Source organism: Periophthalmus magnuspinnatus, chromosome 7 (genome assembly GCF_009829125.3).
Source record: "Periophthalmus magnuspinnatus isolate fPerMag1 chromosome 7, fPerMag1.2.pri, whole genome shotgun sequence".
NCBI classification, from domain to species: Eukaryota; Metazoa; Chordata; class Actinopteri; order Gobiiformes; family Gobiidae; genus Periophthalmus; species Periophthalmus magnuspinnatus.
This window is the reverse complement of record NC_047132.1, coordinates 33,039,534-33,057,601: the sequence shown is the minus strand read 5'-3', so window position 1 is coordinate 33,057,601 and position 18,068 is coordinate 33,039,534. Positions and strand designations below refer to the sequence as shown.

Here is an 18,068-nt window from a genome sequence, read left to right as displayed (position 1 = left end):
GAGCCACAGACACGTCCAGAGTGAAAATGACACTGTCCTCACAAAATATCAACACATCATATTTAACACATGAAACTGGAAAAACTGCTTCAAATGAAGAAAACAGTTATTAATATATGAATTTAAACACAGTGACACATTCACATTGTATTTAAGCACAGACTCTGCAGTCTGAACATTTTACTGTAATAATCTCACACATGTCACATGAGACTCATCACAAACCAAACCTCAGATTATGAAAATATCATAGTGAAAATCACAACTCCATTGATTTGTAACTTTAATCCTCTGATGTTGAGGCGCGCTGCTGCCCCCTGCTGGACTTCACCATCCACCAATGAGAGCGCGCGGCGCTGTTGCTGTCTGAGGGTTTGGTCAGACCGAGGCAAAACCAGAGGAAATGACTGTCTCCTACAGCAGGTGGTGTAGAAGTCACTGTGTCAGCAGCTGTAGAGGCGCAGGCCGCGGATCAGGTGGATGTTTGGAGGTGGATGTTTAAGACCATGTGTGTAGAACTGTTAAACCTGTGGTGAACGGTCGGTGGCGCAGTGAGGCTGTTCCTCTGTTTCCTTTAGGAGCCCCGCTCATAATAAAACGCATCCTCGACATCAGGAGCCTCATTTCACAGGACATTGTTTTGCTCCATGCGGCGCCCCTCCCCCTGAGCGCGCGCCCCTCCCCCTGAGCGCGCGCCCCTCCCCCTGAGCGCGCGCCCCTCCCCCTGAGCGCGCGCCCCTCCCCCTGAGCGCGCGCTCTTCTCTTGGACGTGTTTTTCTGTGGAGGTGGGACTCCGGTCATGGATGCGCAGCTCGGGGGTCTCTGTGTTTTATATTAGAGTTTTAAGCGGCGCTGCTGCTTTTTCCTTGTTTTTTCTTCTCAGAGTTTGGAGCCTGAGGATGCGCTGCTCTCCACGCTGCGCGCTCATCACCCTGTGCTCTCTGCAGCTGGTAAAACGCTTTTTATTCTTTATATTAAGTCCATTTCATAACACACTAACAGCAGCTTTGAGTGAACTCATTTGATTCATGATGTTGTGTTTTATTTTGGTTTAATTAAAGTCTAATTGTGGAACTTCTCACCTCGTGCTAAACTTTTCCTCTTTGGTGTTTTTTCCTTTAAACTCAGAGTCAGTTTAAAGCCTCACAGTGAAATGTATGTCACACTTTACACAGACACACTGACCTTCTGCTCACACTCATCATTAATGCATGTGCTCAGAGGCTGCAGCTGAAGCCGCGTAAAGCCCCACAGTGTTTTTAAAGCCCGTCGTTGCCGTGGAGCTGCAGATGTTTTGCAGGTTCACCGCCTCCGTCACAAACACCACAATAAAACTGCTGCGCCCGCTCTGCCCCCGGCCCCTGTTTCCCACCCTGCCCCCTTTTCCCATCTCTGAAGACCTCACGAGCTCCAGCATCCTCCCCTGGGCTCGTTACTACGACAACCGAGATGAAAAGTAGAGCAGTAACATGAGCTGAGAATGTTTCAGATTTGTGCTTTTTTTCCTGACAAACTGGGATTAGTTTTGTGTTTAAAAAGCCGGAGAAAGAATATAACGTTAATAATACTTCACTAATACAATTGACACACACGCAGAACATCACCTCGGAGTGTTCTGTGTGTGTGTGTGTGTGTGTGTGTGTGGAGGTTACCATGGCGACACAATTAGCACATTAGCGAACACTGTCAAAAAAGTTTTAAGATCGCCTGAAAAATCAAGAAAAAACACGATTCGAGCGTCCTGTTTTTACGAGTTTGATTTTACACAAAAAGTTGAGAAAGACTAACTGAAAAACTGTTGGCTAATGCTAACGCTAATGCTAGCTTGTGGCTGTTATGTTACGTGAGAGCAACTTGTTTAACAGCACAAATCAGCAGCTCGCCTGTTGTTGATCAGGCTAAATCTGTTCTTTCCGGTCAGATTGTGTTAAAATGAAGCTCAGATTAAAGTCTAACGAACCTCAGACAGAGCAGTGCCTCCCGTTAGCATCACACCTCCAAGGAATATCGATGACGTCAGCTGCACAGTATGAATACAGGCGGAGTTATTGGACTTATTTTATTTAAATATAAACCGGTAATGTAACACTTCTGTAACTGATTCCAAAACAACAGTGTAATATCTCCATGGAAACGAGCAGAAAAGTTCCACAGTGCACATAAATACCACACTACATATATTTTATTTATCGCTAAAGGAAATTCAGAATAGATTTTTTTTTTTAAAGTCTATATTTTGAATCTTTTTTTTGCTATTACTGATACTTTGCAGCTGCGGTGTGATGCTAACTAGAGGCACTGCTCCGTCTGAGGTTTGTTAAACTTTAATCTGAGCTTTATTTTAACACAATTTGACCGTAAAGAGCTGATTTAGCTGAATTACAACAGGTGAAGCTGATTTGTGCTGTTAAACAAGTCTCTCTATAATAATATCACAGTCACGAGCTAGCATTAGCATTAGCATTAGCATTAGCATTAGCCAACAATTTTTCAGCTTTAGTCACTTGTTTGCGTAAAATCAAACTCATAAACAGGATCATGAACGCTCGGACTGACCACACGCTCCTGGAAATGTGCTTTTTAGATCCATTTTGTATTTTTTTCTTGAGTTTTCAAACGATCGTACGTGTTTGCTCATGTGTGCGTCGCGTCTCCATGGTAACAGCTGAACATTCCGTCAATACACGTACACGCAGAACACCTCCGACGTGATGTCACTGCGAAGCATCAATTACAGCTGCTCAGGCCCCGTTTTCTGATCTTTACGACCCCGGGGGAAGACATAAATTTTATTCTCCACACAAAATCACGACCGAAATGCAAATGAGACGCACAAAAACTCTTGAATAACAAAGCGTGTTTTGTGTTAACCGTGTTCCGCAGGTCACGGCTGTGGAGAGACACGTGTTTGACTTCCTCGGGTACCAGTGGGCCCCCATCCTGGTCAACTTCCTCCAGGTCGTCATGGTGATCCTGGGCCTGTTCGGAGCGGTCCAGTACAGGTCACGCTACGTCGTCACGGTGAGGGGAAACGGGACGGTCTGAAATCTGTGAGAAAACGGCAAAACGACGACGAAATATAGAGACGTTTCCTCCTCAAAAAACAGATCTGGAGTTGTGTTTTGTTTCATTCACACACGTTTGAGTCACACTTTATGATTAGTTTGTTACATCTGCAAAGCTCAAAATGCGACGTTCCACCTTGTGATGTCATCAAGTGGGAGCTTTCAAGCTTTTTTTTTACCTTCCAGAGCTGAAATCATCCAAATCACTGGTCCCCAACCTTTTTTCGCACCACGAACCAGGATAATACAGGTTTTATTTTCACAGACCGGCCTTGTACGTAAGTAAAGTGCATGAAAAATACAACTCACCGCTTGTTTCTTTGTGATGGAGGTCGTTCCATGGAGGCGTGATGGAGAGACGACGACGCCCACAGTGTGTTTCTTATGTCCGGTTTGCTCTGTAATTTTGTCTTTTTGCCGTCGCTGCAGAAAAGCCCAGTCCACAGAAATATAATGCTGGAAATGACAGTAACGTTTAGCTTCGTTAGCTAGCTCTTCGGCGCATGAGACTCACCTGAAGCGAGAAACCCATATTTAAGTAGGACTACTGGTGTTGTCTGTTAAATTTAGGTTTCTTTTTCTTGGAGGTCGTAGACTCCTCTTCTGGCTCCTCTTCTGGCTCCTCTTCTGGCTCCTCTTCTGGCTCCTCTTCTGGCTCCTCTTCTGGCTCCTCAGTTGTCCTTTTCCCTTTTGCAAAAAACCTCTCCAAACTCTTTTGTTTTGTCTCACTTTCACTCTCTTGTGGCTCTACTTTTGTGCGTCGTTTCTGATGTGTTAAACGTGATTCGTCGTCGTGGAGACAAGAGCAGATCCAGCACAGATAGAATAAACTCGCCGTTACCTCAAATAGATTCCTGTGGCGATTTCCTCTCAGGATTTTCATTATATTCCTACAGACGAGTTTATTATCGTGTCATGAGGGACGGGCGAAAGTTACGTCGGAGAAGATGCGACGCTGATAAATTATTTTCTGTTTTTGTGCGACCCGGGAGTGAACGTGTAACGGACTGGCACAGGTCCGCAGTCCGGCATCGAAATGACTCTAGAAATGAAGGCGTGTGGAGTTTAAAAACACAGTGGAGCACTTCCTGTATCACCACATGATGACATCACAAGGTGGAACAGAGCGTTTTCAGCTTGAGAGAAGAAGAACTCAGTCTAAATCTGCAGGTTTGTGCGTTAAACGTGTGTGAATGAAATAAAAAAACACAACTCCAGGTCAGAAAATAGTGATATGAACCTTTAAATCTGTGTTTTTAAATGAACTTTTGTATTTTGTTATTTATTTTGTGACTTTTGTACAACAGCACTTCGTAAAGCTTTTAGAGAACGACTTATGTCTCGTTTTGGTCCATATTTATCGCCATATTCCCACTACTGTCACATCTCTGTTTACTTAATATAATCTAAGAACCAAAATACCCATGTTTTTTTTAATTTTTTCTGTATATTTTTCTGTCGTTTATCTGTTTATTAACCACGACGCTTTTCTCTCCTGCAGTACTTGCTCTGGACGTTGTTGTGGGTCGGCTGGAATGTCTTTGTTTGCTGTCTCTACCTGGATTTGGCGGGGCTTTCAAAGGTGAGCGTAATGGCCACGTTAAGTCGTTCATAATTACAGAGTCGCAACGTCCAAAACAGCCCCGTCCGCTCAGGTCCACGCCGTCAGGAGGCCGGACGTTTACAGCCAAAACACGGCTCGGAGCTTCGACTAAACACTGCACTTTGATGTTTTTTTATTATGGGGAGGGACGTCATTGTAGTCTGTGGGTTTTTGAAGCAGGTCCGGGTCTAGGGGCGGGGCTAAACGCTGCATTGTGATCGCGTTTGAGACAACAAAATAGAGTAACACTTTATTATACTCTTATCGTGAGCCTCTCCATAGATCTGAGCTGTAAGATGTCATTGTGTTGTTGTGTTTATTGTTTTATTTTAACAGGGACCAGGTGCAAATACATTAATCTCATAAAAGAAGAGATACTTTCACCAGATTTAAACTAAAGCTCATTTACATCTGCTGTTGCCGGGCAGATTATAAACTATTAAAATACATTTACATTTCCGTCCGTTTCCATCAGACCTGAACTCTCCTGTTCTTTCACTTAAAAACATCTCACTCATTTCCACATTTAAAATCACTTAAATATTATGTCAAAAATTCCCATTAAAACTCCTCGTGCAAATCAGTGTTGACAGAGGCGACTATAAGAGCCGTTTCTCAGGTCAGAGGTCAGTCTGGAGCCTGTAACATTCTTTAGTGTAGTATGAGTGACTTGGATGCACCTGGAGGTTCTGGTGGACCTGGATGTTCTGGTGGACCTGGATGTTCTGATGGACCTAGATGTTCTGGTGGTCTGGATGTTCTGATGGACCTGGTTGTTCTGTTGGTCTGGATGTTCTGGTGGTCTTGATCTTCTGGTGGTCTGGATGTTCTGGTGGACCTGGATGTTCTGGTTGACCTGGATGTTCTGTTGGTCTGGATGTTCTGTTGGTCTGGATGTTCTGATGGACCTGGATGTTCTGTTGGTCTGGATGTTCTGGTGGACCTGGATGTTCTGATGGTCAGCTCAGAACAAAGCTGGACAAATCTCTTAAGTGGTGGAGGTGCAGTGTTGTTTTAAATTCAATGTATTAATGGCACATCCAAAAACACAACCAAGTTCTCAACATTTAACATTTTATAATTTTGTAACGATTGAACACGGATGATGCTTCAGTGGTTTCTTTCTTTTACTCCCTGATTATACAGAGATTTTATTGGTTTTAATGTCGTCTTTGTTGCTCGAGACCAACTGGAAATACAATAGTTTATTTGAGGAATGATCATCGCTTCTAGATGCTTGATGTGCTTTTTGAACCCAAATATTGGCTCCAACTCAATCCCTAAATATTTAAATTCCTCCACCACTTCAGTTTGCTCATTTTTGATCTTTTGCCATCGTTTTATTAACATTTAAAGTAAGAGATGTGGACTGGAGCCGATCAGTGATTTTGGTCATAAAGTCAGTGCGTTTGAGAAGAAGCACCGGATCTAAAAAGGTTAAGGAAACTCTCACATACGTTTCAGTCCCTCTGTTTCTTCAGGAATCTGAGGAAGATCAGAGGAACCAACGTTGTGTGAGTTAAAATAAATGGAGAGTGAGACAGTGTGCGGGAGTTTTCTTAACCTTTTAGACGTCCACCTCACCACACGCCGAAGGAACGTCATTAATACAGACAAATGTAATTGTAACTGTCACTTACTCGTCTCCATTTAGTTTAATCTGGCGAAACATTCCTGGGAGAAACGTGTGGATTGGGGAAAGCACATGGAAGTCCGATTTAAATAAATACTCCGCTCATGTTATGACTTTGATCGTAATATTGTTTCTAAGCTCATATTTTGTAGATATTGTTGCTTTTTGTATAAAATAAGTTACTTAACCTGAACATATTTAGAATAAACATGTGAGTAAACTCTTCTCTGTCAGATGTTTGTGTTGTGGCTCTAGTGTTGATTCTTTAGTACTAATTTCCATCGTGACAAAACGCACACATGACAAAAAACATTTTAAGATTGTGTGAAATCTCAATAAAAAACACAAAATGGATTTAAAGAGCATGTTTTCAGGAGCCTGTGATCAGTCCGAGCTCATGGTCCTGTTTAGAAGTTTGATTTTACCCCAAAAGATGAGAGACTAACTGAAAAACGCTTGGCTAATGCTAATGCTAATGCTAATGCTAACTAGCTTGTGACTGTGATGTTATTTGAGAGGGATCTGCTCACCTGCTGGAGTTCAGATGAGTCAGTTCTTAATGTCCAGACTGTGTAAAAACAAAGCTCAGGTTAAAGTCCCCCCTGAGTCACAGAGCTCCAGACAGAGCAGTGCCTCCAGTTAGCATGACACCCCCGGGGCAGGTTGATGACATCAGCTGCACAGTTTCAGTTAAACTCTGGTCGTTTCTGCAGGACAGTGACGCTCTGACCCTGGGCATCTCGTCCCATCGCTCGTGGTGGAAGGATCACAGTCCCGGGTGTGGCCCTGAGGCCCCGCCCTCGCCCTCGCTGCCCTCGGCCTCCTGGACGAACCGGCATAACCCGGAGCTGACCACAGTACTGCACTGCTGGCTCGAGTACCAGTACATCGAAGTCCTGCACTGCGTCGTCCAGCTGCTGGTCGCTGTGAGTCGTCCTGTTACACCAAAGACACTTTCACAATGATCAGTGTTTACACAGGCGCGAAATCCAATAGTAATCTGATTTCTGGAGTTATCAGATTATGGGACTGTCAGATAAACAGATCAGATGTGAGTGAGAATGGGATTTCTTTGATTGTTTAAACATGTGCAGTTTTTGACAAAGATAATTGTGCAAATTATTGTGGCAAAGTAAAAGAAAAATTGTACTTTTGTCCAGTTTTACAGATTTAAATTTGAACTGGACGACTGAGGGATTAACAGATATTTATTTATTTATTTTATTTTTTTCCAATTTTATTAGAAACACCGACAGAAAGACAGATTACAATGGAATATACAGTTAGGTTGTTCCCCCTTTTTTTTTCTTTTTCAAAAGCAGTGAGATATAGAAACATCACCCTGTACAAGCGCAAAATAAATACAATTAATACATAAAAATACGAGGGTCATTCAATAAATAAGGTGGATTTTTCGGTATAAGGACTTTTAAAACAGTTAGAATCTTACTTTTTTTTTTTTTTTTTACTTGTTTTTCACATGGATTTTAATTTCTTTTGCAGATAAAAGTTTTGGCGATTAACAAAGACGGACGATCAAGAAGAATTATCAAGTTTTTGGTTTCTGAAGGTGCAAACCCGTTGAAATTCACAGGAGAATGTCACTGTGTCCGGTGTCACGTTTCAGCCAAAAAAATGTCTACAAGTGTCTAAATAGTTTAAAGACGGAGCAGAGTTGAGGATGAGGCTGCAGAGGTGAGGTCTCCTGAGGTGAACCAGACACAGTCACATTCTCCTATGAATTTCAACGAGTCTGCACCTTCAGAAACCAAAAAACGTGATAACTGACCGCTGTTCAATCCTGGAGCTTCTTGGTCGGCCATTTTGTTAATCGCCCAAACTTTTATCCGCAAAAGAAATTAAATCCATGTGAAAAACAAGTAAAAAAAAAAGAAAAAAGTAAGCTTCTAACTGTTTTAAAAGTCCTTATACTGAAAAATTCACCTTATTTATTGAATGACCCTTGTATTTTATAATGAACATCCCCCTCCCGCCCCATGTCAGCACAACATTTAGAGAACACAACACCAATTAAATATTCACACTTATCACACACACCACACCGACGGCACCTGCAAATTTGTGAAATAAGAGATAAAACTTTGCCACATCTGGAGAAATCTGTTCATCCTCTTAACGTGTATTTCATTTTTTTGAGTTTTATAAAACACATCATATCTCTGAACCAAAGAGAAAAGAAAGACAAAGAGATTTCCAGTGTAATAATAATGAGTGTCCTGCAATTAGAGACGACAGATATTATATTATAAACATTTATACAATACGATACAACATTTGTAGTTATTTTTTGGCTGTGTGATCAGATTTAAGGCCTAAAAAGTTGAATTTATGACTTCAGATGTTTTATAGCGACGGGTCTAAGTGCGATTCACGAGGGGGTTTGATGATCACGTTTCTTTTGCGTCTCTAAACACAGAAAATCCGATTTCATTTTTGGATTATTTGTTTATTACTGGCTGTTTTGTCCCATAAAAACAATTGTATATTAATTTCAGTTTATTATTTCTTCGTGTTCACTGCATCGAAACTAAATGGGAGTTTCTGGTCTGGTTTTCTGTTCTTTATGACTCCAACAAAACGAAACAAAACATATTTACACAATGATGATGTCAGACACGTGATTCTGTCTCACATTATGTAAAATTACGTTAGACAATATTTAGTCGTAGTGTTTTAAGATAATGTGCGACAGTGGCTCGGTTGGTAGAGCGTTGGATGTGGGATTTTAATAATTTTTCCCATAAATATATGATTTTAATTTTATTTATTGTGTCTGCTGTTATTTATTTGTTTGTTATATAAAATTTATCTCAACACAAATGATTTTATACATCCACAGCCCCGTGTTTACCTCTAACCCACATTTTGTGAACGCCGTCGTTGCACTAAAGAGATAAAATACAGATATACACAGCAGTTGTTGAGCCAATACAAATATCGTCCGGGGCAGGAGAGTTAAGGCCAATATCCCATATGCAAAACAGTGCAAATATCGGCCGGATATATCGGTGAACCTATATATCGGTCCAGCTCAGCTTTTTGTACATCTTTATCATGAAACATACAAAACAGAAATCCCTCAGAATCATCTTGTTAAGAAATTATTTGAATCACTATTTTATGTATTTATTTATTTATGTATTTATGTATTTTTATTTATTTATTTATTTTATGCATGTATTTATTTATTTTTATTTATTTATTTTTATTTATTTATGTATTTATTTATTTTTATTTATTTATGTATTTATTTTTATTTATTTATTTATTTTATGCATGTATTTATTTTAATTGTATTATTTTATTATTTATTTTATTTAATTTTATTTGAAGATTAATAAACACATGTTTCCAGTACGTTTAATGCACATTTCACATATTTTTCTTATTTAAACTCAAAAAGGAGCAGGGAAGAAAAAAACACATTAAATCCTCGTTTTCCATCAGAACAAAAGTTAAATGCTGTTAATTTTCTGCTGCTTTTCATTCACCTAAAAACATGTAAATTGTTTTGAAATTGTACAGATTCTCATTGTTCTCATCAGTTCTTCTTCTGTGCAGAAAACAAGTATTAAAATAAAACCGTGACATTTTCTTTCCGTTTCAGCTCCTGGGGTTTGTTTTCGCCTGTTACGTCGTCAACGCCTTTGCAGATGACGACGACACCTGTAAGTATGTTCAAACAAAAAGTATTATTTATCATTTTAATTTATGTTTTATATGATTTCATTCCTTTGTTTTTTCTTTTTCTTATTTCCGTTCAGTTGATTTTAACGCTGAATTCCATCCGTCCAAACCTTTTCCGTTGCTGTTCTAGCTCGTGTAGGTGCAGTATTGACCCGATCTCTTTATGACGAAGACATAGTTTGTATATTTAAGTGAATATTTTTGTGTTCTTTTAGATTTTAAATATCTGTGACGAAAGCCAAAGTCAAAACACGACGCGGGAATCCAGGAAAACTCGGAGGGACGAGCGCCGCGTTTACCTCTGACCTACTTTCACCTATTTATATGAGCCATTTAAAGAGACGATGTAGCGCTCGACACACAAATAAATGTAAATAAATCACAATAATAATGTGCTTTTTAGTGCTTATTATGTATTTTTTAGGCTAAACCACACCGGCTGCTTCCCTGCACATGAAAAATCTGATGGTTATCTGAGTTATGAGAGTTTTGAATGTTTTGTAAACCTTTATCTGATGTGTGTAATCAGGTTTTGTTCTGCCTGTTCATACCTGTGCAGGTTTCGACAAGAAAAAATATGCAAAAAGGGTCAAACTAAAGTGGAAAAGGCACAAGGTGAAAGAGCAAAATATTTATCTAAAAGTCTGTATCTCGTCTTTACTCTAAAAACTCAAGATAAACTGAGACATGAGTCAGACACGTGGATTTTCGTGCATAAAAACACAGCAAAAATCTAATCTAGTTGTTTGGTTTTGTGATTATTCTAGCTCTGATTTGTCTAAACGTGCCCACTGTTCACGCTGCTTTACGGTTTCCCCTGTTTTATTCAAATGTATAATAAAAATCATTATTTTGTTGCTTACCTCAAGTTTACCGTGGTTTTATTTCAGTGATTAGAAGATAAAAGCCAAAACTAATTTAAAAATCAGTCACGCTGCGGCTCAGTCTTTGGCGTGTGTGTGTGTGTGTGTGTACGAGCTCCTTCATCTTTACTCGTCCTGTCGTGCACTCAGGTCTTTTACAATGACACACTTTTGTTTGTGAATAAAAAGATCGATACAAACCTACAACTTAAAGCAAAACATGAACTTTTTGGAGTTTTCGAAAAAGATATTGTAGCAAAAAAAAAAAAAAAAAAATGTCTTGAATCTAATCCTAATCCTGTCAAAATATCATATTCACTGTTGTAAATTTTCTTGCCATAAACCCAGATTTGTTGTATTTCCATCCATTTTATCCTCTTATATAAATTCTCTAAACTTTTATAGCAAAAGATGAAATTTAAATCTGTAACTGGACAAATCGTTGTAGGAGTGAGGACGTTTTGCTGCTCGTCCAAGTCTCTTCTTCTTCAGTTCTGGTCAGATTCCTGCTGGACACTGCCTTATATCAGTCTGAAGGTGGCGCTAACGACACTGAAACTATAAAGCACTGGGTTTGTCTATTTTACAATCAAACAAAAGCTCTATGTACAGAATTTGAAATATAAAATGTACTATTGTATTTATTTTCCTACATTTGTTATATTATTATTATGTAAATGATTAAGCTTCTTGCTGTTCTTGTTTATACCAGTGTATATTTGAAATTTTTAAAAAGTAAAAGAAAAAAAAGTCTTGAATCTAATCCTAATCCTGTCAAAATATCATATTCATTGTTGTAAATTTTCCCAAATTTACCCAAATTCGTTGCATTTCAATCCCTTTTATCCTCTTATATAAATTATTTAAAGTATTGCACAAACCTAAAGGCTTTGAAAATCAGAATCAAAATCAGAAGGATTTTATTGCCATCGTCAGCGAACACAACTTCACAAAATAGGAACTTTCTGCAGTGATAAAGTGCAACATAAAACACTGAATAACAATAGTAGGAGAAAAGTAGAAATATAGCTATTATAAATACAAATAGGGGCATGCATAAAGTTAAAAAAGATATGCTTAAAAATAAAATAGTCCTAGAGGTAGATATAAAGAGCTCTATGTACAGAATTTGAAATATAAAATTATGATTGAATTTATTTTTCTATATTTGTTTAATATTATTATTATGTAAATGCTTACGCTTCTTGTTGTTCTTGTTTATACTATTGTAGATTTTAAATTAAAAAAGTAAAAAAAAAAAAAAAAAGAAACAGAAAGGCGCGTACGTGCTTGCGTCACTTACGTCTCTTCCGCTCTGAGTGTCCCGGATGAGGCTGCCATTGGGGCAAGTGAGCAGGGCTACCGAGGCTGCTAGGACCTGAATTTGTCGGAGCGAGGGTCGGAGCGGATTGAAGCCCCGCGGGATTAATGTCGACAGCACGGCCACGGCGAGCGAAGAGTCCGCGTCCACACGAGAGGTCGAGGGTTCGCTGCCACGGACCGTTAAAGTGTTAGAAAAGTACCGCGGAGCGAGGCACGAGCGCACTCACGTTAGCTCACGAGCTCCAGAAACAACGCCGAGGTTTTTTCTGCAGCTTCCCCCACACCGCATCTGTCCAGGGCTGTCGTCCAAACACCTGCTGAATGAATGATGTCGGCTACGAGTTTAGACTCTCAGGTAAGAGCCACAAATGTGTGACAGCGGCGCGGGCTGTGCATCACTTTACAGACGATGCTGCTGCTGCTGTCACCTCGTTAGCATGCTAGCCAAATGAGTGCTTATGTTAGCTGCAAATCATCAAGTCCTTGCTGCGCATCAGTCTTTCTAGTGCACGTTTTGGTAGCTTCATTTCGCGTGAGCTTTTGTCCTGTTCTTGTTTGACATGTGTCCTCTTCAATGTCCCCCATAGACATCAAAAGGACAAGATGCCAGCAAAGGTAAGGTGCAAAACACATAAATAATGTGGTCTGTCCATTTTCTTTCAAGTGTGTAAAGGTAATGATGCTCAGAGTGTCAATTATTTGTTGCTATGTTTGTATGATCCATAGTAAAAGGATTATTATTATACTTTGCTGTCGTTGAACATTTATAAAAGCCAATTCTGTAACTATTTTACCAAATCAAAACACGCCCACTCACCTCCTTGTTGTGTTTTGTGATTATTCATTTATAGTTCTGTTATTTCATGTTATTTAATCCTTTGGTGGCCACATTTGCCTCGACCGAAAACTCATTTCTAACTTTACTATTTCAGCTTTTCCAGTGTCTGTGCAAAATGGTTCCCTTCACCAAAAGGACACGATGCATGACAATGACTTTGAGCCTTATCTCACCGGCCAGTCCAATCAGGTTTGTTACTTTATGGTTTTTAATAATAATTGTTTTTATTTGTGTCTAACTGCAGCATTTTTCTGTTTGAATTTTAGAACAACAGCTATCAATCCATGACGGACCCGTACCTGTCCAGCTACTATGCTCCCTCCATTGGGTTTCCTTACCCGCTCAGTGAAGCCCCCTGGTCGACCGGAGGGGACCCGCCCATCCCGTACCTGACCCCCTACGCCCCCCTCAGCAATGGAGACCACCACTTCATGCACGACACCGTGTTTGGCCAGCCTGGAGGCCTCAGCAGCAGCATCTACCCCCACAGGTTTAACTTTTTCCCGGAGAATCCCGCCTTCTCGGCCTGGGGCACGAGCGGGTCTCAGGGGCAGCAGACTCAGAGCTCGGCGTACGGGGGCAGTTACAGTTACCCCCCCAGCTCACTCGGCGGCACCTTGGTCCCAGATGGACAGACGGGGTTCCACAGTGACACCCTGAGCAAGGCGCCGGGCATGAACAGTTTGGAGCAGGGCATGTTGGGATTGAAAATCGGAGGGGACGTGGGCAGCGGCTCAGGGGTGAAGGGGGCGGGGTCGGTGATCGGAGGTGGGAGTGTGGCCGCGGTTCCTACGGGCAACGGCGGTACAACTCTAGGAATGCCCCCTCCCAAGCCGACATCCTGGGCCGCGATTGCGAGTAAACCCGCCAAGCTACAACAGCAGAAGAGTAAGTCGAAGCCCATCGCGGCGATCGCTGGGGGAGTGCTGCCTCCGGCTCCGCTCAAACACTCCATAGACATTGACACGTGGGACAACAAGGTTCCTGCGACGAAAGTGCTGCCCCCTCTGCCCCCTCACCACCCCCAGTCCCTCCACTCCCACACCAGCCTCATCCCGCCCCTGCAGCAGTCCATTCAGTCCGCCCAGTCCTTGGTCCAGCAGATGACCATGCCGGGCCCCCCTCAGTCCTACCAGAACCACAACGCCGCCCCGCCCCCGCAGACTCGCTGGGTCGCCCCTCGCAACCGCAACCTGTGCTACGGAGGAGGCAGTTTGGACAGCAGCGGCTCGTCTAACGGCGGGAGCGTGGGGAACGGCGGAGGCGGAGTTCTGGGGGGAATGTCGTCTGGATCTGAGCCCGGAGCCGAGTCCCACCCGGTTTTGGAGAAGCTCCGAGCCTCCCACAGTTACAACCCCAAGGACTTTGACTGGAACCTGAAGAACGGTCGCGTTTTCATCATAAAGAGCTACTCAGAGGACGACATCCACCGCTCCATCAAATACTCCATCTGGTGCAGCACGGAGCACGGCAACAAGCGCTTGGACTCGGCTTTTAGGTCAATGAACTCGAAAGGGCCCGTGTACCTGTTGTTTAGCGTCAACGGGAGCGGGCATTTCTGTGGCGTGGCGGAGATGCGGTCGCCCGTGGACTATGGCACCAGCGCTGGGGTGTGGGCGCAGGACAAGTGGAAGGGGAAGTTTGACGTTAACTGGTTGTTTGTTAAGGACGTGCCGAACAGTCAGCTCCGTCACATTCGTTTGGAGAACAACGACAACAAGCCGGTCACCAACTCGCGCGACACGCAGGAGGTGCCTCTGGAGAAGGCCAAGCAGGTGCTCAAGATCATGGCCCAGTACAAACACAACACCTCCATCTTTGACGACTTTTCGCACTACGAGAAGAAGCAGGAGGAGGAGGAGGTCGTCAAAAAGGTCGGTTCAGTTCAGCCGTCGTTTTAGATCATTTCCGTAATTCGTTATTGTTCTGTTATAGATGTACAAGTGAAATTATTATTATTGTTTTTAGAGCTATGAGCCCGCCTCCATACCAACCAGATCCCGGATCGACCAGGTAAAACGCAACACGGTTCATAATTGTAGTAATTTTATTTATTTACGAGACTGGTGTGGGGGTTTTGTCATTTGCGTTTTTGTGTTTCATGAGATTCGGCTTAAAAAAACAAAACAAAATTGAAAGTAAAATATTGTAGCTTTTGGATTTTTTTTCACTTCATTCATCTTTATTTATCCAGGGAGATCCCAATGAGCGCAGTCACTCTCCTTATTCAAATACAAATGATCAAAAGTCCTTAAAATGGCGTCCGTAACAGGAAAAAGTTGTGACGAAAACCTTTGAAACACCAGTAAATCTGCTCAAAGATTATTTTAACTTTAATATCTGAATGTCTCACTATTACCACCCGCTCTTTTGAATGTGAATCTTAAAGTCTTTTTCTTTTCCAGGATCGTCAGAAGTGAACCCCCGGAGCCTGCCTCTGATAGAAGACTGATCTTAGATTTAACATAAAAACATGGACATAAAGAAATTATAACAAACTAATATTTTTCCTATTTAAGTTCGGTGACTTTGGCCCATTTCGAACTGCGAGCCACATTGCTCCCAGTCCTTACGAAGCGTGCAGGGAAGAAGCTCATTACATCAGTTCAATTGCTTCAGAAATATATTTTCTTGATTTTTCAGTATTTTTTAGCCTTATAAAATCTCTATTGCTATTCCTGAAGTTGCATTCTTAACAAATAAGTAAGAAATATCTGCACGTCTGTTTTAAAAATCTCTTGACAACATGCTGCTGATATTCAGTGACTGTTCACGTGGTTTGTGTGCTGGACAAAAACGTCAAGTGCTTGTGTCGGTTAAACTACTTTTGAGTGAACTCCACTTTATCCACAAACTGTCTGTTATTATCATTGTGTGAAAAGTTGTATTTTATATTATCAGAAGAAAAAATAAGTTCAGTTCCACCCATTCGTTTCTGTACGGGTGACGTAGGTGAAGGATTGTGTACACTGAACGTCTGTACGCATAGACATTTATGTACAAGGTTGTGACAGTAGAAAGTATTAATGTTAGAAAAATATTTTGAGCATTGTACTGGCTTACATTTAAAACGTTGCATTAAAGTAGGTATGCACCATTCTCTTCTCCTGTATGGAGCCGTGAGCGACCTTCTGCGGGTGGAAATCTACGGTTATGAAACTGTACCTCAAATTTGAAGCGCTTCAGAGAGAGATTTGTACAAACTTAAAGAGGATTGCGTTCTTTTTTTTTTGTTTTTGTTTCTCGAGAGTTGATTTGATGCGGCCCCGTCCTGCTTGTGTGCGGCTCTCTCCTCTGCTCCCCGGGAGAACATGTAGCATGTGCTGAAGCCAGGCCAGTCACTTTGCTGTTTCTGTTTGTAACCTGCTTTATGGTTCTTTAACTTATCTCTAATATTGGCATTTCCATCGCTCTAACTGTCTTCATAATCCTTCACAAATGTAAGCTTTAATGTATTGGCGTTTCTGAGATGGCAGATGATTCTCGTTCAGTGTGTGAATCCTACACGCTAGGCTCTATGGTATGTGTTGTGACTTTTCTTTAGTTGCTTGCTGTATTCTGTGTGTGTGTGTGAGAGCGAGAATAAAGAGGCAGAATGATTGTGGAGCAGAGTTATATAAAATTATTGGAAATATATTACATTTATGCAAAAAGTCAAGTCACCCTCAACTGTATCTTCATTGTATCAGAGCTCACCATCAGATTCTTAGATTTGATCATGATCATTATTAAAGATATACTTATCTGTTGGCTGTGTTCTTCTCTACTCGCCCTCTATGTTCTGAACTCTACAGGACACATTAATATGACAAACTGGAGGTCACGTTTGACAGAGGTCAGCTTTTTGGATTTATTCCCACATTACTGCTAAAAAAAATAAAATAAAATCTAGTTTTATAGTTTGAATAGATGGGAGTATAAATGTTGCATGTTGTGTAGTGAAATTTGTAGGAAAAATCAGGTAAATGGAGTTTATTGGTGATTATTACGCGCCAACACAGATGTAGGACAGTGGGACGCGGCAGGAGCGGAGTCAGAGGCGCACAGGGGTCTCCGTGTCCCCGTCCCAGGCGCACAGGGGTCTCCGTGTCCCTGTCCCAGGCGCACAGGGGTCTCCGTGTCCCCGTCCCAGGCGCACAGGGGTCTCCGTGTCCCCGTCCCAGGCGCACAGGGGTCTCCCTGTCCCTGACGCGGGGGGCTCCTCTCTTGGCATTCACCGCGTGCCTTAATTGTTTATCTGTTAAATCAAGGTCCGCCGTGAACACGAGGAGGGGCAGCCCGGTCCTTTAGGCCGCGGACAGGACAGAAACACAAAGGCTCTGACGGGCCACAGTCAAATCAAACCGAACACGGGGGTGAGAGGCCTGTTCGCGCTCGAGGCACTGCCGTGTCTGCAGACTGGAGTCTCACAGAGCGCGGTGTTATCTCAGGTCCTGTGTCTTGTTCCTCCTTCATACTGATCTGTCTCTGTCCTCCTCAGAGGTCCTGGGTCCTCTTGTGTCCTCCTGTGTCCTCCTGTGTCCTCTTCTGTCCTGTGTCCTCCTGTGGCAGCTTTGTGCCGCGGCTTCATTCCGCCGCAGACGCGTCGGTGAAAGGAAACGGGCGCGCGCAGCCTCACGGTCCGCGGGATGTGCGCGCGCGGACAGGCCTCTGGTCACGGCGCGTTCACCTGAAACTGTCCCGCAGCTGTTTGACCAGCACAGTCTGACCACTACAGTCTGACCACTACAGTCTGACCACTACAGTCTGACCCTCAGTCCAGGCTCTGTTCTGTTAAAATGTCTTTACAGCTCAGTCTGCGTCTGGCGTCCTCCGCGGCCTCTGATTGGACACTGAGCAGCGGCGTCATGACGTCACCCTCTTTAAAGGCGCGTGGTCACGGGCGCGAGGCGCTGTCCGCGGTGCTGGACCCGCGTGTGCGCGTGCACGAGTTTATGTTTAAAGATGTTTATTAACCTGAACATTTGGACAGAAACATCATAAATGTGACACTTTCAAACACATTTTATGATCAGAACTTTCAGTGAATTAAACA

General features: G+C 42.3%; 2 protein-coding genes across 2 annotated transcripts; both read left to right on the top strand.

Moving 5' to 3' along the window:
* Positions 1 to 899: 899 nt before the first annotated feature.
* LOC117373080 (sodium/potassium-transporting ATPase subunit beta-1-interacting protein 3-like) lies at positions 900 to 10,090 on the top strand. Its single transcript, XM_055222772.1, has 6 exons — positions 900 to 950; positions 2,884 to 3,021; positions 4,567 to 4,647; positions 7,015 to 7,227; positions 9,930 to 9,994; positions 10,087 to 10,090. The coding sequence occupies exons 1-6, from the start codon at positions 900 to 902 to the stop codon at positions 10,088 to 10,090; spliced, it is 552 nt and encodes a 183-aa protein (XP_055078747.1).
* A 2,083-nt stretch (positions 10,091 to 12,173) lies between these two features.
* On the top strand, positions 12,174 to 16,782 carry ythdf1 (YTH N6-methyladenosine RNA binding protein F1). Its single transcript, XM_033969212.2, has 6 exons — positions 12,174 to 12,550; positions 12,783 to 12,810; positions 13,128 to 13,222; positions 13,300 to 14,907; positions 15,002 to 15,046; positions 15,439 to 16,782. The coding sequence occupies exons 1-6, from the start codon at positions 12,521 to 12,523 to the stop codon at positions 15,451 to 15,453; spliced, it is 1,821 nt and encodes a 606-aa protein (XP_033825103.1). The 5' UTR covers positions 12,174 to 12,520; the 3' UTR covers positions 15,454 to 16,782.
* Positions 16,783 to 18,068: the final 1,286 nt, after the last annotated feature.